Source organism: Mytilus trossulus, chromosome 3, assembly GCF_036588685.1.
Source record: "Mytilus trossulus isolate FHL-02 chromosome 3, PNRI_Mtr1.1.1.hap1, whole genome shotgun sequence".
Lineage (NCBI taxonomy): Eukaryota > Metazoa > Mollusca > Bivalvia > Mytilida > Mytilidae > Mytilus > Mytilus trossulus.
Genome location: NC_086375.1, coordinates 19,732,264 through 19,757,694, shown reverse-complemented (window position 1 = coordinate 19,757,694; position 25,431 = coordinate 19,732,264). Strand labels below are relative to the sequence as shown.

The 25,431-nt window shown below is 32.6% G+C and overlaps 1 protein-coding gene across 3 annotated transcripts in view; it reads left to right on the top strand.

Moving 5' to 3' along the window:
* LOC134710332 (uncharacterized) overlaps positions 1-25,431 on the top strand; it is a 167,099-nt gene that overhangs the window by 9,336 nt on the left and 132,332 nt on the right. For all 3 annotated transcript variants that reach the window (XM_063570660.1, XM_063570658.1, XM_063570659.1), the window contains exons 3-4: positions 16,125-16,309; positions 23,360-23,433. In XM_063570660.1, the coding sequence (XP_063426730.1) occupies positions 16,125-16,309; positions 23,360-23,433 (259 nt within the window). The remainder of the gene's footprint in view (positions 1-16,124; positions 16,310-23,359; positions 23,434-25,431) is intronic.

Sequence of the window (25,431 nt, the reverse complement as noted above, 5' to 3'; positions counted from 1 at the left end):
GTTAACACAAAGGATTTTTTTCTTGCTGAAAAAAAGGTACAAAATTATTATGTCTGTAGCTGTCAAAGAGAATTATCGACCCCTTGACATAAAATTATCCATATTTTGAGTGAAAGGTGAGAGATTTTTCTATAATGCCCAACCTTTCCCCCAAAAGAAGTAAAAAAACATTGTTTTTTAAATTGTACATGAGGGGTTCGAGGTGACACGATGTGCTCCTTTCCCCAAATTTCTCTTCTCTTTGTTTCTCCTGATCCCATCTTTGTTGTTCCGTGTATTTCATTACCCCACTATTTATAATCTTATTTCCAACATCCCCACTTCAAGTTTGTAGCCTCAATCCCCCTTCTATATACCACTTCGAGGGCTACTTGCAAGATTCATTTTTGGAATATAACTAAGGTAGATTTCATTCACAGATACGGTCCCAGTTATACATGCAATTGTAAATGCCTCTCTCGGCTATACTCTTGCTTTGAACATCTTTTTCACCATTTACACAGCTGTAGCGAGTCAAATAATTTTGTTAAACTATTATAGTTCTCCGATCAATTATCTTTTATTTTCCTTGTGATTTCAATTTTTCAGAGTCCCTTTTATAAAATTATATCATTCTTGAAAGTTCATAACATCGTGTTCCATTGTCAAATTCCGAAAACTGCAAAATTTATCACAAATATTGATATCACCGTTTTCAGTCATGATCTTAAAATTGAAAATCAGTGATCAGATTACATGCGCTCTCTTGGTGCTACTGAAGATAATGTTACACGCACTTCCGAACACACATTATATGACATGCGCATTACAATGGCCGGACAAATAGCCCTGACACTCCGTTTAAACAGTAGCGGATCCAGGGGCGTAAATAGTGTACGTTCCCCTAATTGATCGCAAAAAAAAATAAGTTTTAAACTGATATTTGTAGCCGATATTTATTCCTTTTTCTATAGTAGGTACTGCCCTTTTTAAATCGAAATTTAATTGAATTTTCGCAAAGGAAATGATAGTTTTAACTTTAACATTTTATATTTTTCAAAATTGAAAGAAGAAACATTTAGTAATTGTTTTCAAAATTAAGGGAATTTGTAACAATCCTATATAGTTTGAAAAAGGTTTGACCTTTTAGTACGTTTTACAGTTTCCTAAATATTTTAGAGGCAGATACATTTAAAAAAAAAATAGGTGGAGCTTCAGCCATGGAATAACATGAAAATGAATATGTAATAACATGGCTGAATTCCCTCTTTTTTCCTTTGGATTCTAGTTGAGTTGCATATTTAATTAGCAAAGTATGGTACAACATCAATTTGCATATAATATACCATGGTTTTCCCTCACCACACTTTTTAAGCAAATTATTTCATCAAAACATCAAAGGAAAAAATCCAATTTATGTCGTTAACTTTTACAAAAATCTTCTCCTCAAAAACTACTGGGCCAAATTAAATCAAACTTGGACACAATCATCATTGGGGTATCTAGTTTAAAAAAAGTGTGGCGTGACCCGTCAAACCAACCAAGATGGCCGCCATGGCTAAAAATAGAACATAGGGGTAAAATGCAGTTTTTGGCTTATAACTCAAAAACCAAACCATTTAGAGCAAATCTGACATGGGGTTAAATTGTTAATCAGGTCAAGATCTATCCGCTTACAAATTTCCAGATGAATCGGACAATCCGTTGTTGGGTTGCTGCCCCTGAATTGGTAATTTTAGGGAAATTTTGTCCGTTTTCGCTTATTATCTTGAATATTATTGTAGATAGAGATAAACTGTAACAGCAATAATGTTCAGCAAAGTAAGATCTACAAATAAGTCAACATAACCAAAATGGTCAGTTGACTCCTTTAGGAGTTATTGCCCTTTATAGTAAATTTTTAACCATTTTTCGTTAATCTTAGTAATCTTTTACAAAAATCTGTAATCTTTTACAAAAATCTTCTCCTCTACAACTACCAGGCCAAATGAAACTAAAGTTGGCCACAATCATCATTGGGGTATCTTGTTTAAAAAATGTGTGGCGTGACCCGTCACACCAACCAAGATGGATGCCATGGCTAAAAATAGAACATAAGGGTAAAATGCAGTTTTTGGCTTATAACTCATAAACCAAACCTTTTAGAGCATATCTGATGGAGTAAAATTGTTTATCAGGTCAAGATCTATTTGCCCTGAAATTTTCAGATGAATCAGACTACCCGTTGTTGGGTTGCTGCCCCTGAATTGGTAATTTAAGGGAAATTTTGCTGTTTTTGGTTACTATCTTGAATATTATTATAGATAGAGATAAACTATAAACAGCAATAATGTTCAGCAAAGTAAGATCTATAAATAAGTCAACATAACCAAAATGGTCAATTGACCCCTTTAAGAGTTATTGCCCTTTATATTGATATTTTTAACATTTTTTGTTAATCTTATAATCTTTTACAAAAATCTTCTCCTCTGAAACTACCAGGCCAAATTAATCTAAACTTGACCACAATCATCTTTGGGGTATCTAGTTTTAAAAATGTGTGGCGTGACGCAGTCAACTAACCAAAATGGCTGCCATGGCTAAAAATAGAACATAGGGGTAAAATGCAGTTTTGGGCTCATAACTCAAAAACCAAAGCATTTTGAGCAAATCACACAAGGTTTAACTGTTTATCAGATCAAGATCTATCTTCCCTGAAATTTTCAGATGAATCAGACAACCTGTTGTTGGGTTGCTGCCCCTGAATTGGTAATTTTAGGGAAATTTTGATGTTTTTGGTTATTATCTTGAATATTATTATAGATAGAGATAGACTGTAAACAGCAAAATGTTCAGTAAAGTAAGATCTACAAATAAGTCAGCATGACCAAAATGGTCAGTTGACCCCTTTAGGAGTTATTGCCCTTTATAGTCAACTTTTAACAATTTTCATGAAATTTGTAAATTTTAACTAACATTTTCCACTGAAACTACTGGGCCAAGTTCAATATAGATAGAAATAATTGTAAGCAGCAAGAATTTTCAGTAAAATAAGATGTACAAACACTTCACCATCACAAAAACACAATTTTGTCATGAATCCATCTGCGTCCTTTGTTTAATATTCACATAGACCAAGGTGAGCGACACAGGCTCTTTAGAGCCTCTAGTTTAAATTGAAATTTAATTGGATTTTCGCAAAGGAAATGATAGTTTTACATTTCATTTTTTTTCACAACTTAAAGAAAAAACATTTAGTAATTGTTTCCAAAATTGGGGGAATTCGTAACAATCCTATATAGTATGAAAAAGGTTTCTTAAGATTTGGGTACACATAATTTATTGCTTTTTGTTATGAAATGAAAACAAATGAAGATCTTGACCTTTTGGTACGTTTAACAGTTTCCTAAATATTTAAGAGGCGGATACATTTAAAAAAAAAAGGTGGCATGAATATGTTATACCATGGCTGAAGCTCCGCCTTTTTCCATTGGATTCTAGTTGAGTTGCATATTTAATTAGTATATTAAATGGTACAACATCAATTTGCATATAATATACCATGGTTTTCCCTCACCACTCTTTTTAGCTCACCTGGCCCGAAGGGCCAAGTGAGCTTTTCTCATCACTTGGCGTCTGTCGTTGTCGTCCGTCGTCTGTCGTCGTCGTCCGTCGTCGTTAGCTTTTCCAAAAATCTTCTCCTCTGAAACTACTGGGCCAATTTAAACCAAACTTGGCCACAATCATTATTAGCGTATCTAGTTTAAAAATTGTGTGGCGTGACCTGGCCAACCAACAAGATGGCCGCCATGGCTAAAAATAGAACATAGGGGTAAAATGCAGTTTTTGGCTTATAACTCAAAAACCAAAGCATTTAGAGCAAATCTGACATGTGGTTAAATTGCTTATCAGGTAAAGATCTATCTGCCCTGAAATCTCAGATTGATCAGACAATCCTTTGTTGGGTTGCTGCCCCTGAATTGGTAATTTTAAGGAAATTTTGCTGTTTTTGGTTATTATCTTGAATATTATTACAGATAGAGATAAACTGTAAGCAGTAAAAATATTCAGCAAAGTAAGATTAACAAATAAGTCAAATCGACCGAAATGATCAGTTGAGTCTTTGAGGAGTTATTCCCCTTTATAGTCAATTTTTAGCCTTTTTTCGTAAATCTTAGTTGTCCTTTACAAAAATCTTCTCCTCTGAAACTACTAGGCCAAATTAATCCAGACTTGGCAACACTCATCTTTGGGGTATCTAGTTTGAAAAATGTGTGGCATGACCCGGCCGACCAACCAAGATGGCCACCACAGCTAAAAATAGAACAAAGGGGTAAAATGCAGTTTTTGGCTTATAACTCAACAACCAAAGCATTTAGAGCAAATCTGACAATGGGTAAAATTGTTTATCAGGTCAATATATATCTGCTCAGAAAATTTCAGATTGATTGGACAACCCGTTGTTAGGTTGCTGCCCCTGAATCGGTAATTTTAAGGAAATTTTGCCGTTTTTTGTTATTATTATAAGACCGCAAATTTTGAAATAATTTTCGTCGTATATTGCTATCACGTTGGCGTCGTCGTCTGTGTCGTCGTCGTCGTCGTCGTTGTCGTCGTCCGAATACTTTTAGTTTTCGTACTCTAACTTTAGTAAAAGTGAATAGAAATCTATGAAATTTTAACACAAGGTTTATGACCACAAAAGGAAGGTTGGTGTTGATTTTGGGAGTTTTGGTCCCAACATTTTAGGAATTAGGGGCGAAAAGGGCCCAAATAAGCATTTTCTTGGTTTTCGCGCTATAACTTTAGTTTAAGCTAATAGAAATCTATGAAATTTTGACACAAGGTTTATGACCACAAAAGAAAGGTTGGGATTGATTTTGGGAGTATTGGTTTCAACAGTTTAGGAATTAGGGGCCAAAAAAGGGCCCCAATAAGCATTATTCTTGGTTTTCGCACAATAACTTTAGTTTAAGTGAATAGAAATCAATGAAATTTATATACAATGTTTATGACCACAAAAGGAAGGTTGGTATTGATTTTGGGAGTTTAGGTCCCAACAGTTTAGGAATTAGGGGCCAAAAAGGGACCCAAATAAGCATATTTCTTGGTTTTCGCACCATAACTTTAGTACAAGTAAATAGAAATCTATGAAATTTAAACATAAGGTTTATGACCATAAAAGGAAGGTTGGTATTGATTTTGGGAGTTTTGGTCCTAACAGTTTAGGAAAAAGGGGCCCAAAGGGTCCAAAATTAAACTTTGTTTGATTTCATCAAGAATTGAATAATTGGGGTTCTTCGATATGCAGAATCTAACTGTGTATGTAGATTCTTCATTTTTGGTCCTGTTTTCAAATTGGTCTACATTAAAGTCCAAAGGGTCCAAAATTAAACTTAGTTTGATTTTAACAAAAATTGAAATCTTGGGGTTCTTTGATATGCTGAATCCAAACATGTACTTAGTTTTTTTATTATGGGCCCAGTTTTCAAGTTGGTCCAAATCAGGATCTAAAATATGATATTAAGTATTGTGCAATAACAAGTCTTTTCAATTGCACAGTATTGCACAATGGCAAGAAATATCTAATTGCACAATATTGTGAAATAGCAATATTTTTTTTTAACTAGAGTTATCTTTCTTTGTCCAGAATAATAAGCAAGAAATATCTAATTGCACAATATTGTGCAATAGCAAGAATTTTTTTTTCATTGGAGTTATCTTTCTCTGTCCAGAATCAACTTAAATCTTTGTTATATAAAATATACAATGTATATTCACTTTTTACTACCAACTGATAAATTAAAATAATCTTTACCATTCAGTGATAACAAGCAGTTTTTTTTACATCTTAATATTTTATGATGTATTTAAATGAGTAGTTATTGTTGCAAACTCCATTTGAAATTTTAATTGAGATTAGTTTTTGGAATAAGGGAAAGGGGGATGTGATTAAAAAAAATTGGGTTCAATTTTTCTCATTTGAAATTTCATGAATAAAAAGAAAATTTCTTCAAACATTTTTTTGAGAGGATTAATATTCAACAGCATAGTGAATTGCTCTAAGAGAAAACAAAAATTTTAAGTTCATTAGAACACATTCAATTTGTGTCAGAAACCTATGCTGTGTCAACTATTTAATCACAATCCAAATTTAGAGCTGAATCCAGCTTGAATGTTGTGTCCATACTTGCCCCAACCGTTCAGGGTTCAACCTCTGCGGTCGTATAAAGCTACGCCCGGAGCATCTGGTTCTCATTTGAAATTTCATAAATAAAAAGAAAATTTTTCAAACATTTTTTTGAGAGGATTAATATTCAACAGCAGTGAATTGCTCAAAGGCAAAACAAAAATTTTAAGTTCATTAGACCACATTCATTCTGTGTCAGAAACCTATGCTGTGTCAACTATTTAATCACAATCTAAATTTAGAGCTGAATCCAGCTTGAATGTTGTGTCCATACTTGCCCCAACCGTTCAGTGTTCAACCTCTGCGGTCGTATAAAGCTGCGCCCTGCGGAGCATCTGGTTGGTTATTATCTTGAATATTATTATAGATGGAGATAAACTGTAAACAGCAATAATGTTCAGCAAAGTAAGATTTACAAATAAGTCAACATGACCAAAATGGTCAGTTGACCCCTTTAGGAGTTATTGCCCTTTATAGTCAATTTTAACCATTTTTCGTAAATCTCCATGATCTTTTACAAAAATCTTCTCCTCTGAAACTACCACGCCTTATTAATCCAAACTTGGCCACAATCATTTTTGGGGTATTAAGTTTAAAAAATGTGTCTGGTGACCCAGCATCAAACCAAGATGGCCGCCACGGCTAAAAATAGATCATGGAGGTTAAATGCAGTTTTTGGTTATTACTCAAAAACCAAAGCATTTAGAGCAAATCTGACAAGGAGTAAAATTGTTTATCTGGTCAAGATCTATCTGCCCTGAGACATGAATGGGACAACCCGTTGTTGGGTTGCTGCCCCTGAATTGGTAATTTTAAGGAAATTTTGCTGTTTTTGGATATTATCTTGAATATTATAATGGATAGAGATAAACTGTTCACAGCAAAAATGTTCAGCAAAGTAAGATTTACAAATAAGTCAACAGGACCAAAATGGTCAGTTGATCCCTTTAGGAGTTATTGCCCCTTTTAGTCAATTTTTAATCATTTTTCGTAAATCTAAGTTAAGTTTTACAAAAATCTTCTCCTCTGAAACTACTAGGCCAACTTTTACCAAACATAGCCAGAATCATTATTAGGCTATCTAGTTTGAAAATTGTTTTGTGACCGGGCAAACCAACCAAGATGGCTGCTATGGCTAAAAATAGAATATAGGGGTAAAATGCAGTTTTTGGCTTATAACTCAAAAACCAAAGCATTTAGAGGGTAAAATTGTTTATCTAGTCAAGATCTATCTGCCCTCAAATTTTTAGAGGAATCGGACAACTCATTGTTAGGTTTCTGCCCCTAAATTGGTAATTTTAAGGAAATTTTGCTGTTTTGAGTTATTATCTTGAATATTATTATAGATAGAGATAAACTGTAAACAGCAATAATGTACAGCAATTTAAGACTCAAAAATAAGTCAAAATGACCAAAATGGTCAATTGACCCCCTAAGAAGTTATTGTCCTTTATAATCAATTTTTAACAATTTTCATAAAATTTGTAATTTTTTACTAACATTTTCCACTGAAACTACACAGACAAGTTCATTATAGATAGAGATAATTGTAAGCAGCAAGAATGTTCAGTAAAGTAAGATGTACAAACACATCAAAATCACCTAAACACAATTTTGTCATGAACTGTCTGCTTCCTTTGTTCACATATACCAAGGTGAGCGACACAGGCTCTTTAGAGCCTCTAGTTGGTTATTACCTTGAATATTACTATAGATAGAAATAAACTGTAAACAGCAAGAATGTTCAGCAAAGTAAGAACTAAAAATAAGTCAACATGACCAAAATGGTCAATTGACCCCCTAGGGAGTTATTGCCCTTTTTAGTCCATTTTTAACAATTTTCAAAAAAATTGTAAATTTTCACTAACATTTTCCACTGAATCTATTGGGCCAAGTTCCTTATAGATTGGGCACAGTTCATTATAGATAATTGTAAGCAGCAAGAATGTTTAGAAAAGTTAGATCTACAAACACATCCCCATCACCAAAACACAATTTTGTCATAAATCCATCTGTGTCCTTTGTTTAATATTCACATAGACCAAGGTGAGCGACACAGGCTCTTTGGAGCCTCTAGTTGATATCCAGTGGTAATCATAATGTGAGTTATTTCTCCTTGATCAGAAATGGTTTATTCTATACAAAAAGTTTGATTACACGACAGACATATGGTTAATGTCTTATCTGACAATTATAATTAGAGTGACAGATTTATTATTCTGTTTTTTAAGTGTGATTGATATTTCTAACATTTATTATTTATGTGTGTTAAAGCTATACAACTTGTAAATTGTATATTTATGCATATTATGCTGATAAACTGTATTGTTTAAAGTAATAAAGAATTGAAATGAAGTGTTGATGATTAAAAGCTATATAGGAGTTGCATAAATATAGTTAGAAAGATATTGTTCATTATATGACAATTTGAAGATAATTACAGATAAGTTTTATTTTTCTTTTCTTTGGTAAATTTTTGGAAGAATTTTGGGGTAGGTGAGTTTGTTATCATTAAAGAGACTAACGTTGACCTTAATATTCTTTCTACTTGTAAGGACATAAAAGATGTAAATAAAATAAAAAACGATATAAAGTTAAAAATGAAAAATAGATATGAAGATTTAATTCAAAATAAATTTCAAAACATCGATGATAAAAGTAAATTTTTTCTCTATAAAAAACTTAAAAAAGATTACAAACTAGAAAATTATCTAAATACATCTAATTTTCAGATAAGGAGATTAATCACTAAATTTAGAATAAGTGATCACTCCCTCTTGATTGAAAAGGGGAGATATTTTAAAATCCCAAGAGAGGAACGTCTTTGCCATAAATGTAAAATACTACAGGATGAGAAACATTTTTTACTATATTGTGAGTATAATAAAACTCTAAGAAATGTCTTTTTTCATTACATATGTGCAGAAAATAATACCTTTAATAATTTAAATGAAGAAGAAAAAATTCATTACTTACTAAATCCATCATCGCCTTTACAAACAAATAAGTTAGGATCCTTCTTGAAAAAGTCATTAGAACTGAGGGCAGGGGACTCTTAACAACTTGTTTGTTGTTATAAATTTTAATGCTGTTGATATTTTGTATGTTTAATATGTATGTATATATGTTTATTGTGTTTATTTTATTAATATATGTTGGTCACAAACTGTAAAGTTTATATGACAATAAAATATTTGATTTGATTTATTTGTTATTCTGTATAAATAAATTTTCTGAGTGCTATATAATTGTTGTTGTGTGTGTTAATTTTAATCCTGTTTTGGGTTCAAGGTTTGCACATTAATTAGATAATAAACTATTTCAATAAGTTAAAAGATAAGTTGCATATCTATATTAGTTTGCTACAAATGAAAGAAAATATTGGGAACTATGAACTATATAAATAAAGTTTGATTACACTAAGTGCTTTGAAATGATTTTCACCTTTTACCAAGATAACACACCATCTGGTAATTGTCAATCATTGGAGTGACAGATTTATTTGAAAACTATTAATTATATTTGATTACAATTAAAAAATAAACATAACATCATATCTAATTACATCATATCTACTTTATGGTTAAATCATATTTAATTTTAGTTTTACATTATTTCCTTTAAACAGAAATTGAAATCTTGGGGTTCTTTGATATGCTGATTCCAGCAATGTACTTCAATTTTAGATATTGGACTATATAAAATAGGTAAATGTCCAATTTCAAATTTTACAGTTCTTTGACCACATTTAGTTTGTGTCACAAACCTATGCTGTATCAAATATTCAATCACAATCCAAATTCAGAGCTGTTTTAAGCTTAAATGTTGTGTCCAAAGCCCATACTTGCTCAACTGTTCAGGGTTCAACCTCTGCTGGAAAATCTGGTTTGCTGTCTCTCTGACAGCCTCTTGTTGGTTATTACCTTGAATATTATTATAGATAGAGATAAATTGAGAACAGCAATAATGTTTAGCAAAGTAAGATCTACAAATAAATCAGCATGATCAAAATAGTCAATGGGCCGCTTAAGGAGTTATGACACTTTTAAGTAAATTTTGAAACGACCGCAAAATTTTTTTTGGAAGACAGATGGTTTCCGGATAATTACTTTAGTATAAGTAAATAGAAATAAATATAATTTTATCACAATGTTTATAACCACAAAAGGAAGCTTGGGATTGATTTTGGAGGTTATGGTTCCTAAGGTTTAGGAATTAGGGGCCGAAAAGGGCCCAAAACAAGCATTTATCTAGTTTCGTGTCAATAAGTTGTGTATTAGTATTTCAATTGCTTTGAAATTGTACCACACTGTTAAATACTATAAGTTGAAGGTTGGGATTTACTTTAAGGGTTATGAGGCAAACAGTCAAGGAATATAGGGCCCAAAAAGGGGCCAAAAACAAGCATTTTTGTAGTTTCAAGATAATAACTTGTGTAAAAGTGTATGAATCTTTCTGAAATTATAACACAAGATTCCATACTACTAAGGGATGGTTAGAATTGACTTTGGGAGATTTTTGGCTCAAACCATTTATGAATTAGGGGTAAACTTTTAAAAGTTACAATTAATTAATATTAATTTTAAGCATGACTGTATTTCATTTTATACTTTAATGTTTTATGATGAATTTAAATGAGTAGTTATTGTTGCAAACTCTATTAAAAATTTGAATTGAGATTATTTTTGAAATAAGGGAAAGGGGTAGGTGAAAAAGAAAATAAGGGGGGGGGGGGAAACCTATATGCTGTGTCAACTAATTAATCACAATCCAAATTCAGAGCTATATCAAGCTTGAATGTAGTGTCCATATTTTCCCCAACTGTTCAGGGTTCAGCCTCTGCGGTCGTATGAAGCTGCGCCCTGTTAAGCATCTGGTTAACAATTTTTTGTAATTTTTTGTAATCTTTAGCAAAAATCTTCTCATCTAAAACTACTGAGTCAAAGGCCACAAACTTCATTAGGGTATCAAGTTTAATGAATGTTTCCTAAGACCCTCCTGCCAACCAACATGGCCGACATGGTTAAAAATAGAACATAGAGGTAAAATGCAGATTTTAGCTTATATGACTGAAACTAAAGCAATAGTATAATGGTTTCTTTATTTCATGCATCAATTGTAAACAAAAATATCAGGTGAGCAAAACAGTCTCCTTGGAGCATCTAGTTCTATATAAAAAAAGGCTGATTCCCTATACTGCTTCATTAGAATATTGTGCGAATAGTAGGCCCGAGAACACAGTTATTTGGTAGTGCATTTCTTTTAGACAATAAATTCAAATTAAAAAAATCGCACCTGCTCTTTCTCAAAAAGATTTTTACAGTGTAGTGTTCTACCAGTGAGACAAATAATATCAAAATTATAGAAATTTCTACCTGCTCTAACTCAAAATATTGACAATTCTGTGTTAAGGGGGTGTAAAATTCAGTTTGACATCTTCAGACGTGATAAAATTTGACCTTTTAGAACTGGACTAATTCACTACTTAACATAAAGATTCAGCACCCAATTTTTTTTGACATGTAATTACATATCCCCCTACTTAATATTTCATGCATTTCAAAATATCAAGAAATAAATTGGGAAAGTGTATCAAATAAAACATGCAAGTTATACACTGTTTACACTAGGGACTATATTCGTAGACTAATAAAACCAATGGACGATAACTGTGTCCTTGGACCTAATAGGACAGAAAGACTTGACCAATCTTTATAAAACTTTGCATAACCTAATCTCAGGCAATAATGAGATAGTCTGCCAAGTTTCATGGCCATACTTCATATAAGAGAATTTGGTGTCATTTTAGTATTGACATTTGGATGTTTATTTTTGTCGTATAAATTAAATATCTTCAACTGTCAAGATTTTGGCCTAAAAATTTTTAATTTTGCAAAAATTTGCTTTTTAAATGCTCTTGAATATTAGATATTAAGTAATAAAAGCATCTGCACACTCATTTTATTTATCAGATGCATTGTAATTATTCCAAAGTCAAATTTATATGAGCCTATGCCTGAAAATAGAGATTTTCCATTTCAGGGAAGCCTTATATAAATATGCATTTTTCTCAGCCAATTTGAAGTTTTTGAATTTTTTAAGCCTAAATTATTCTTTCATATATATAAAATGTACTTTAAGGTGGTATGGGTGTCTTCCTCCATCTTGGATTGTAGAAAACAGTGAACCAAAGGTCCAGATTTTCTATCATGTTAGCAAAATTTGATGCAGGAATGCAGATATTTAATATGAATTTTCATTTAAAAGAACCAATTTATAAGAATATAACTTATAAATATTAATAGTTTTGCAAATGATGATAATTTTGTTTGTTTTTAATTTTTTTTTAAATTGCCATTTTAAGGGGAGGTAACTCTTACATAGTGCATTTTCTGTTGGATTCTACATGGAATTTTCCTATTTTGTATTGGTCCCAACAGTTTAGGAATAAGGGTCCAAAAGGGTCCAAAATTAAACTTTGTTTGATTTAATCAAAAAATGAGTTATTGGGTTCTTTGATATGCCAAATCTAACGGTGTATTTAGATTCTTATTTTTTGGTCCTGTTTTCTAATTGGTCTACATTAAGGTCCAAAGGGTCCAAAATTAAACTTAGTTTGATTTTAACAAAAATTGAATTATTGGGGTCCTTTGATTTGCTGAATCGAAACATGTATATAGATATTTGATTATGGGCCCAGTTTTCAAGTTGGTCCAAATCGGGTCCAAAATTAAGCTTTGTTTGATTTCAACAAAAATTGAATATATGGAGTTTTTCAATATGCTGAATCTAACCATGTATTTAGATTTTTAAAATTTTGGGCCAGGTTATCAAATTGGTCCACATTGAGGTCAAAAGGGTCTAAAATTGAACAATTTTTGATTTCATTAAAAATTGTATTCTTGGGGTTCTATGATATGTATTTAGATTTTGGATATTGGACCATAATAGGTAAATGTCCAATATAAAATTTTTAAGTTTAAGTTCTTAAACCACATTCTTTCTGTGTCAGAAACCTTTGTTGTGTCAACTATTTAATCACAATCCAAATTCAGAGCTGTATCAAGCTTAAATGTTGTGTCCATACTTGCCCCACTGTTCAGGGTTCGACCTCTGCGGTCGTAAAAAGCTGCGCCCTGCAGAGCATCTGGTTATATCCTGCAAGAAGTTATTGAATATTATAGTACCTTAGGAACTGTGGCTGTAATACTAGGTGACTTGATTTGACGAGTAGGTATAAATGCTGACAAGAGAAAGAGAAGACAAAATATGAAATCTAAATAATTTTTGAAAAATGTATTCAAGTAAGGTCTATATGGACTTGAAAAATTTGTGCAATAATCAATAATTTAGGTTAGTACACTTATAAGTGATTTTCTTGACAAAGTAATTAAAATTTAAAACTCTAAACCCAAACACACCATTTAAAAAAAAAATTCCACATCAAAAGTGTGTTACCAATTTTAGTCATTTGAATACATAAAGTGTGATTTTGCAATTATAAAGGAAGTTCTTTTGTAATTTGATTATGTTGCAAAAGTACATTTTCAATGCTCTTTTAGAGAAAATAACAAATTAAGAATTGAATCAAAATTATGTATCAACAACTTTTAAACTTCAGTGTCATATAATCATATAATTGTATTCAATAATCAAAAAGCAATTCTAAAAGTAAAAAAAAAATAATATACCTAGTTTAACTAATAAAATACCCCAAACAACCTTTTTGAATTAATTCTTAGACAATAAAGTTCTCAGCTTCCAGTCTATCTGTTTGTCTTGTGTCCTTAAAAAGGATAATTGATAAACTTTGTTAAAAGACACATTGTTTAGTAATTTCTTCTGTTTGAAAAGACAAAAAATGCAACATGTAACATATTTTTATCCCCCAACTAGGCGCAATATGTTTTTAACATCTGTGTGTTTGTTTGTTTGTCTGACTATTTGTCCGTCTGTCCATCCGTTCCTCTGTTAAAAGGTCAGACAATAACTAAAAAATGCTTAAACCAATTCTCATTCAACTTTTGTGAATTGTTTATATCTATTGATGTGAGCTCACTTTCCTTTTTCAGCTCACCATGAGCTATTCTTATCACTAAGCGTCCGTCATCCGTCATCAGTAGTTGTTGTTGTTAACCTTTTTACATTTTGAACTTCTTCTAGGGAAATGCATACAAATGTCTTCTTATAGAGAACCACTGAAGGGAATGAAACCAAACATATCATGAAAATTCCTTATGAGGTGCTGGCCAAGTTTTGTTACTTTGAAGCCCATCCATTATTTAAGATGGCCGCCAGGAGGGCACTTAATTTAACATAGGACACCATGGAAAATATATACAAATGTCTTCTTTTAGAGAACCACAAAATGGATTGCAACCAAACATAGCATGAATGTTTCTTATGAGATGCTGACCAAGTGTTGTTACTTTGTAAATGATCCATCATCCAAGATGGCTGCCAGTACGGGACTTACTGGTAGTTTAACATAGGACCCTATGGGAAATGCATACAAATGTCTTCTTATAGAGAACCACTGAATGGAATGAAACCAAACATAGCATGAATGTTTCTTTTGAGTTGCTTGCTAAGTGTTGTTACTTTGTAGCCGATTCATCATAAAAGATTGGGCCCTACGAGAAAAACATACAAATGTCTTCGATCTTTTAGAGGACCATGCACATAATGGAATGCAAAGTTCAAGCAATTTAACCTCAATCATTATTGAAGTATCTGTTATGATTTTTATCTTTTTTTTTTATTTCAAAAATCCAAGTATAGTCAGGTGAACGACACAGCCTCTATTTTTTTTTTTAAATTAAAGATTTTAAGTTTCTGAGTTGTTGGGTTTTTTTTCATTAAAACAGTAGGATTTTCCAGTTTTTGGACAATGACTCAAAAACACTTTCATCAGTTTGCAAGAAACTTTGGTGAATTGTTTATATCTATTGCCATGAGCTCCCTTCCAATTTTTATAAATTTAACATTTTGCGTTTCCGAGTAAGTGGGATTTATACATTAAAAAACAGTTTTTTTTTCTAGTTTTGGGACAATGATTCAAAAATGCTTTTCAGTAGTTTTCAGGAGACTTCAGGGAATTGTTTATTGAAATAAGCTCCCTTTCACATTTTATAAATTTTAGATTTTACGTTTCAGAATTAAGTGATTGTATTCTTAAAAATGGGTATTTTTTAGATTTCGGTCAATGCTTTGACACTCTGGGGGTGATACCAGGTTTTTTTTTAAAGTAAGGGCGAAGAATAGAACCTTTTTTGGGCTTAAAAAACATAAAAAAATAAGTGTTAAAATCACTAATTCAATGGTTCTTGACAATTAGGGCATGTCTATTTTATATTTAAAGTGTTAGGGTTGGACATTTTATATGCTGTATTCTCCCCATTAATTTTATTGTAAAATGAGTTGATAGGCGTACCAATATATTTGATGAGGGGTTTGTCAGTAAAAATGGACATGAAAAAATCTCTCTTCCCAAGTCAGTCACTGAAATAGAGATCTAGCATCTGAAAAATGCATTGGAAGTGATTAGCATCCCAGATGTATCTGATCATCATTCATACTGATATAATTGATGTTTTACTTTGTGCAGTTATCAATAGAAAATTTATCCACAAAAACATTTATTTAGTGTTTTCTAGTGATGACTTCTATACAAATCTTTTGTCAAAGCCATATACATGATATAGGGTTCACCAGAAGCAATCTCTGATTTTGTCCAGAAAAATCGTCACTGGTTCTGTCTCACATAGTCAAGTTCAATGTTTTATGGACATACAGAAGTAATAGGGCATTTAAGCTTTAATTTTTTTTACGCTCATTTCTAAACGATCACAAAAAAAATTTGGTATCCCGTCATCATATTGTCCTCGTTGTTGTTGTCTGCAGACATTTGGTTTTGGCACAATTACTTTAGTATAAGACATTTACCTTACTTATAACTTTTGTAATTTTTCTGTAGATGAGTTGGACAGTTATATGTACCAAACAGTGGGACACCATGCCATTCATTTGTATGCTGATGCCATTGAATTACCACTTTATCGTCATACTATTGAGGGTTCATCGACAGCTATAAAAATGGACTATAAGACAACAGTAGGCGACGAAGTAGAGGATCTGTATACTTTATTGAAGAAAATTAAAGTAATTTATTTCATACGATTAACACTATAAAGTATCAGGTTTTAACAAAATAGTTCAGTGAAAATGGACGTCATACTAAACTCTGAAATATACACAAGAAACTAAAATTTAAAATCATACAAGATTTACTAAGGCCAGAGGCTCCTGACTTTGGTCAGTGGAGCAAAAATACAGTGGTATTAAACAGGATTTTCGAGATCTCAACCCTCCCTCTATACCTCTAGCCAATGTAGAAAAAACAAACACACAACAATACGTACAGTAGAACTCAATTCAAAAGAAGTCAGAGTCAGAATAGTTAATGAAAGAAACTAAACAAAATGACAATGATACATAAATTAACAAAGGACTACTAGCAGTTACTGACATGCCAGCTCCAGACCTCATTTAAACTGATTGAAAGATTATGTCTTCATCATATGAATATCAAGCACAATCCATCCCAATAGGAATGTAGTATTATACCATTATAAAATATATGAGAAGAACATAACCTGTATCATGCCAACAACTGGTTTTAGAATAAATATGTTCATTTCCAATGCAAAGCAAAAACATGCAGTCTATAATGACCTTACAACATTATCGTAACTATATCCCTTCTTAATAAGTCTGTTTACAGGGTTTTGTTAGCTTTTGAGGTGAATGCCAACATTTTTATATGACCGCAAAAATTGAAAATTGTTTGGTCGTATATTGGTATCACGTTGGCGTCGTCGTTGTTGTCGTCGTCCGAAGACATTTGGTTTTCGCACTCTAACTTTAGTAAAAATAAATAGAAATCTATGAAATTTAAACACAAGGTTTATGACTTTAAAAGGAAGGTTGGGATTGATTTTCGGCGTTTTGGTCCCAACAGTCAAGGAATGAGGGGCCGAAAAGAGCCCAAATAAGCATTTTTCATGGTTTTTGCACAAAAACTTTAGTATAATAAACAGAAATCTATGAAATTTTACAAGAAGGTCTATGACCACAAAAGGAAGGTTGGGATTGATTTTTGGTGTTTTGGTCTCAACAGTCTAGGAATTAGGGCCAAAAAGAGCCCAAATAAGCATTTTTCATGGTTTTCGCACAATAACTTAAGTATAAGTGAACAGAAATCTATGAAATTTTAAAATAAGGTTTATGACCACAAAAGGAAGGTTTGGATTGATTTTGGGAGTTTAGGTCCCAACAGTTTATGAAATAGGGGCCAAAAACAGGTCTCATATAAGCATTTTTCTTGTTTTTTGCACAATAACTTAAGTATAAGTTAATAGAAATCTATGACATTTTAACACAAGGTTTATGACCACAAAAGGAAGGTTTGGATTGATTTTGGGAGTTTTGGTCCCAACGAATAAGGGGCCAAAAGGGTCCAAATTTAAACTTTGTTTGATTTCATCAAAAAATGAATTATTGGAGTTCTTTGATATGCCAAATCTAACCATGTGTTCAGATTCTTAATTTTTGGTCCTGTTTTCAAATTGGTCTACATTAAGGTCCAAAGGGTCCACAATTAAACTTAGCTTGATTTTAACAAAAATTGAATTCTTGGGGTTTTTTAAAATGTTGAATCTAAACAATTTTTGGGATCGTATAATGGTATGATTGCGTGGTCGTCCGAAGACACATTGGTTTCCGGATAATAACTTTAGTTTAAGTAAATGGATCTCCATGAAATTTTTTCAGAAGGTTCAATACCACAAAAGGAAGGTTGGGATTGATTTTGGGGATGATGGTCCCAACCGATTAGGAATTAGGGGCCCAAAAGGGGCCCAAAAAAGCATTTTTCTAGTTTCAGGATAATAACTTGTGTAAAAGTATTTCAATTGCTCTGAAATCATACCGCAATGTTTAGAACCACAAAAAGAAGGTTTGGATTGACTTAATGGGTTATGGGGCCAAAGTTTAGAAATTAGGGGCCAAAAAAGGGCCAAAAAGAAGCATGTTTCTAATTTCTAAACAATCATGTGTTTAAGTGTATGGATCTCTCTGAAATTGTACTACAAGGTTCAATACTGCAATGGAAAGCATGGGATTGAGTTTAAGGGTTATTGCTCCAAGGGGGTTTCAAAAAGATGGGGGGGGGGGGGGGGGGGAGGGGCTTACTTTTTTTCAAAATTTTTCAAGTTTTGAATTTTGAAAAGTTTCAAGAAGAAATCTTCAATTGCATATTATTGTGCAATAGATTTGCTAGATCTTTGACCACATCAATTTTGTAACAAAAACCTATATTATGTCAAAAATTCGATCACAATCCAAATTCGGACAGAATCAAGCTTGAATATTGTGACCAAATTTGCCCCAACTGTTCAGGGTTCAACCACAGGGGTCGTATAAAGCTGCGCCCTGCAGAGCATCTGGTTTATTATGGGCCCAGTTTTCAAGTTGGTCCAAATCGGGGTTCAAAATTATTATATTAAGTATTGTTCAATAGCAAGAAATTTTCAATTGCACAGTATTCTGCACTAGCAAGAAATCTTCAATTGCACAGTATTGTGCAATAGCAAGAAATTTTCAATTGCACAGTATTGCGCAATAGCAAGAAATCTTCAATTGCACAATAGCAAGAAATTTCAAATTGCACAATATTGCCCAATAGCAAGAAATTTTCAATTGCACAGTTTTGCGCAATAGCAACAAATATTCAATTGCACAGTATTGTCCTGTTTTCAAATTGGTCTACATGAATCCAAAGGGTCAAAAATTAAACTTTGTTTGATTTCAACAAAAATTGAATATATGGAGTTCTTCAATATGCTGAATCTAACCATGCATTTAGATTTTTTAATATTTGGGCCCGGTTATCAAATTGGTCCACATTGAGGTCTAAAGGGTCTAAAATTGAACATTATTTGAATTCATCAAAAATTGAATTCTTGGGGTTCTATGATATGCTGAATCTAACCACCTATTTAGATTTTGGATATTGGACCATAAAAGGTAAATGTCCAATTTAAAATTTTTAAGTTTTTAAGTTTAAGTTCTTAGACCACATTCATTCTGTATTAGAAACCTATGTTGTGTCAACTATTTAATCACAATCCAAATTCAGAGCTGTATCAAGCTTAAATGTTGTGTCCATACTTGCCCCAACTGTTCAGGGTTCGACCTCTGCGGTCGTATAAAGTTGCGCCTTGCGTAGCATCTGGTTGTGCTTTGTAAAGAATATTATCATAAAAAAATGGATGTGAAATACCTGAACATATAAGATGTCTGCATGTTGAATTATATTTACGAATGATGTCCTTGTACCGATGATACAATTAAGTAAATGTTTTGACTATATAATTTATGATAACGAAAAACCCTGGTGTAATATTTTTTTCAGTAATATTCAAATTTCTCTCGCTAAAATCTGATAGCTTGTTACATACTCAAGCAAATAATACAAGTTGACTGTTGAGATATATAAACACCATAAGATGGTGACAAGGAACACCACCATTTAAAAATGGATAATGAAAATCTTTGCTTTTATCATAAATTTAGGTTTTCTCATTTATGATATAGATATCAAGATCCAGGTAAGGGCAGTGTTCTCTAATTGACGTCCAAATCTGATTTCACATTTCCAAATCGACGTCCAATATTTTGATCCTCTAATCGATGTCCAATGTTACGTCATGTCCTGCCAATACGACGTCTGATAGATTTTAGTCTTCTCTTATCGATGTTCAATAACTAATAAAATAACTAATTACTGCACTTACATAAATATGTACATTCGTAGGACGTTGATTAAATTTGAAATTTTGAAATACGAAATAAAGGATTAATTTTGGTCTGATTTATATGGCTTCTTAAGCCATTTAATTTTCAAACAGTAATGCATACTTTCCATAGATGTTCTTCAACCACAAATAGGTAATTTGCGTGATGATATTTAATAGAAACTAATGCAGTGGATCTACCTTAACGAATTTCATTTATATTCATATTGATAAATAACATACGAGTATACATCAATAAGAAACCAACGACAAGGAAAACAAAACGACATATCAAGGGAACTTTCAGTCTTCAACAATGGACAAAGTAAGGCCAACTGTTTTGAGAGTATTATAATTTGGATTTTTCAACAATTTATAGTTTTACCCCTGTAGTGAAACATATATAAAACATAAATTGGCATTATGTGTTTTTGTTGTGCTGTTACACCACTGTTCCAGTTTTGAATTACGCACTTAAAACATGTTAACCAAGCCAAATATTTAATGTGCCTGTAGTCTTGTCCAAATAATTATGACGTTTGGCAAGGCTATTTTATTTTTTTTTTCGTCCCAGAAAAAAATTTAGCCTTGCCAGACGTCATAATTATTTGGACTACCTGTAGTCCAATGGTTGTTGTTGGTAAATGTCTGTCATATCTGTTTTTCAGAATTGTTTTGTTATAAGTAAGACCGTAAGTGTTCAGTTCCAATTGGTTTGCATTTTCATGTCATGGCCTTTAGTTGCCAACTTTAAAGTTGGTGAAGGACGTTCGATTGATTATAATTGCTTACATCACTTCGGTTAAACTCTAATGCTTACTTGTAGTTGTCCCATTGGCAGTTACACCACATATCATTGTTTTTTCCCAATAATTTCTTAGATTACTTAAAAAAATGGTCATGTAAACATGGTAATAAATTTAGAAAATATTTTTTTAATATATTTTATATGTTGCATATAATAAATTATGTAAAAATATTGACATAGAACTTTTTTTTTGTCTTTACATATCTCTTGGCCAATCCAAGTTTCAGTTCTGTTATAACCTTTTTCTGTTCCCATTTGCAGTTTTGTTCTTTGTTTTGGATATTTACGTCATGTCGCCCCAAAAAATCTCGGCGTTTGGATCTTTGCATATGCCCATAAAACGGATGTCGATTTGAGAAGATAAAAATTGAACGTCGATTAGAGATGCCAAAGATTGGACGTCGATTAGAGATGTCAAAGATTGGACGTCGATTAGAGGGACATAACATTGGCCGTGGATTTGGAATGTTATTTTATTGTGACGTCAGTTTTGAAAGTCGATTTGAGGCACAGGCCTCGATTAAAGACTGGACATCAATCTGAGACTTACATATATACTGAGTTGTCAGTCAGTCGGTGGGTGATGGGTCAGTGGGTGGAAGGCCCATCCTTCCATACATACCCTTTTACACCTCCAATTTTAAAATTCTAGCTATTAAAACTCCTAAACATTGTAATAATACTCCAGTAAGTAGTTTGTATGTATTTATATGCTGGGAAAAAAAAATTAAAAATTATATTATGCCATGGTATATTGAGCCCCCTACTATAGCTCAAAGATATTGACTTGATATTTTTTTGTAGCTATATACACCATGACAAGTTATAGATCAAGTTTGCATTACAATGATTTTTTTGCTATTTAACAAATTTTTGCTTGTTAAAATTTTTTGTAATTATTTTTGTAATCTTACAAAAATCTTAATTCTCCTCTGAAACTACTTAAAAAATTTAACCAAACTTGGTCACAATTATCATTAGGGTATATTTTTAGTTTAAAAATGTGTCCAATGACCCTTCCTGCCAGAAATGGGGTAATTGAAATATGTTAAGGTAATTGAGCATTTTTAGCTATTCTCATCACATGACGTCCGTTGTCTGTCATCTGTCATTATTAACTTTTTACATTTTGAACTTCTTCTAGAGAACCACTGAATGGAAAGGAACCAAACATGGCATGAATGCTCCTTATGAGATGTTCACCAAGTGGTGTTACTTTTTGGACGATCCATCATCAAAGATGGCCACCAGCAGGGGACTTAGTTTAACATAGGACCCTATGGGAAATACATGCAAATTTCTTCTTTTAGAGAACCAATGAATGGAATTAAACCAAATACAGCATGAATGTTCCTTATGAGGTGCTGACCAAATGTTGATACTTTGTAGATGATCCAAGATGGCCACCAGCAGGTGACTTAGTTTAAAATAGGACCCTATGGGAAATACCTACAAATGTCTTCTTTTAGAGAACCACTGAATGGAATGAAACCAAACTTAGCATGAATGTTCCTTATGAGTTGCTGACCAAGTATTGTTACTTTGTAGCAGATCCATCATCCAAGATGGGCACCAGATGGGGACTTAGTTTAACATGGGATCCTATGGGATATACATACAAATGTCTTCTTTTAGAGAACTACCTCTTGGAATGAAACCAAATATAGCACGAATGTTTCTTATGAGACGGTGACCAAGTGTTGTTACTTTGTAGCCAATCCGTCATTCAAAATGGTGGCCAGTGAGCACTTAGTTTAACATAGGACCGTATGGCATTGGGAAATGCATACATTTATGTCTTCTTATAGAAAACCACTGAATGGAATGAAACTAAACATAGCATGAATATTCCTCAGGAGGTGCTGCAAAGTGTTTTAACTTTTAACAATTAATATTGGCAATGATTAACAAGTTCTGGGTCGAATCCGATACCTATACTAATAGTATATTCATCTGTTACATATTACCTTATGATTCAATCATTGTCACATTATTCCCTATTGTAGTATTTTAATCAGCATGACTTTATAAGATGATAATACCAATACTAAAAATCCAGACTTAAAATAAGGCGTATAGGTACAGTTTCCAATTTGTATAAGCTGCTGGCATGACGTAAAAACGGTGAATGAAATTCAACTTTATTTATTACTTTTATAGGACAATGTTGTTGATTAAAAATTACTCCATTCCAGGCCCTTTTTATTTCCAGGTCGACAGGTTCAAATCTCATAATAAAACATTACTCTATCAGATGACAATACCAATTCTAAAAATCCAGGCTAAAATAGGGCTTACACATAGTTAGATACTTGAATTCAGTCCCTGACCCGTGAAATCACAGGTGTGTTCTAGTGGAGACTATAATTGTGCACAACTGATAAACTCTAGATATGACAATATATTGTTTACTTAAGATCCAAAGCAAAAAGGTTGTGCTAGGTTGAGCATAGTAGAAAAAATGTTTTTAATTAAAGAATTTAAATTATATGAAAAATATGAATGTGCAAATGAAAAAGAAACTTTATGATATGAATTTCTTTGCAGGATGAATTACAGATAGAAGCTGTTTCTGTTGGTGCTATTTTATCTGATTATCAGCGAATAAGAGTTGAACATGTGTAAGATTATCTTTGCAAAATATTTGCATAAAAAGCGACATATATAAATAAGTCAGTTTGGCAGCTGTTGGATAATTCGGCTGATAACAAACTCAGAATATAACAAAGTGAACAATTTCAGGCTATGCTTCGTAGCAGCAATATACCAACTTCACATGTATATATATATGGGTTATGCATTTCCCAACTACTTCCTCATCTGGTGTTGTTTGTTGTTAGCCGTCTTTGTCCGTCTGGTGTAACTATTGCAAACATCTTCTCAATTGAAACTATTGAACCTATTTTAACATAGCTAAATTATTCTGAGGTTATCTAGAATAAAGTTTTTGTTTTATTTTCTGATTTGTTAATATTTTTAATATAATTAAAGATAAAGATTACTGTAAACAGCAAAAATGTTCAGCAAAGTATAAGATTTACAAATAGTTTATATGACCAAAATTGTCAAAAGACTCCTTAAGGCTCTTTGAAGATAATTTTACACACTGATTGTTTATCATGTTTTAAAACTTTAGAAACTTCTCCTGTGAAACTATTGAACTTATTCTAGCCAAACTTGAGCTGAATGATTATTAGGGTATCTTGAACATAGATTGAGTTTTATTTTCTGTTTCGTCCTAAAACATGGCCACCGTGGCTAAAAAAGGTCATAGGGTAAAATGCAGTTTTCAGCTTATATCTCGAAAAACTAAAGAGCAAATCTGACTGAGGTAAGCATGATCAGTAGGTCAAGTTATATCAACCTTGAAATTTTCAGATGAATCTTACAACCCATTGTTGGGTTTCTGCCACTAAATTGGTGAATTTGTATTTATTTCCTGGTATAACAAGAAACACAATCACTATGGCTGAAGTTGAACATAGGGGTATAATGCATTATTTTTGTTTTTGAGAAAGTTATGATAGATACAAAGAATATATAAATGCAGTAATGCATATGGAAGGAATCTTGGTGGCCAAGTGGTCTAAGTTGTTCTACTACTGTAACCACTAGAAGTCAACACTGAGGATTTGTAGGTGCATTTGTCTACAATCTTGACTGCATGAAATAGCATAAAAGTGGCGCTCAAAAGTGGCATTAAAACACCAACAATAAAAATATATATTGAAAAGCAAACATAATCATTGATGAAAGATTTAAGCAAACAAAATTTCAGGTTAGCTATGCAGGCTCTTGAGAGCCTTCTGTTAAACTGGCATAGGAGTATATGTTGCTATGCAATGCAATGCAATACTTGTTTCTTATCTTTTCAACCTTCTTTTTTTCTTCTTTTTTTTTGACTCTTACTTTCTTTGAAAAACAATATAGAACTCTTCTCCAATATTTGTGTTATTTGCCAAGCACACTTACAATCCTTTTAGAATTACCTTGTGAGCATCGTTATAATGCTGATCCAGTTCCATCATCAGGTGGGATCCTCCTTCCTTGGCTGTTTTGGCGCTATTCCACAACAACATCCAAAAGGGCGCTGGCTCAGGTGATCAGTCTGAAACTGGATGACTTACATTGCTTCCTATATGTTAGCTGATGTTATTGCTGCACTGTCACTGATTGTTGTTTTCATCAGAGCTGTTACAACTTCTCTTCTATTATAAGTTCATTATTTACTCAAAATGTCTATAAAATTTACATAACTCTAATTTCCACTTTTCCAGATTTCATCTCTCTTCTTCCATATCCACTGTGATGACACTTCTGCTTGTCTACACACTTCTAAATAAGCTTCTTCCTCTCTGTTCCTACCACTTCTTAGGTCCTGAGAGCTTACCATACTGTCTGTCCCGCAAGGCCCCTGCACCCTACTTCAATAGCAAAGCACCACACCAATCGTCCCCTCTGCTGGCAATCGGTTACAAGCTGTTGGATTTTTGCCATCTTCCTTTCGTGCGCTTCATCCATCCTTTCTTCCCAAGGGACTGTTATTTCCAGCAAAACTGTCTGGTTCCCTGTGACCATAGTGCTATATCTGGTCTTAACGGTATTGTAGCTATTTCTGC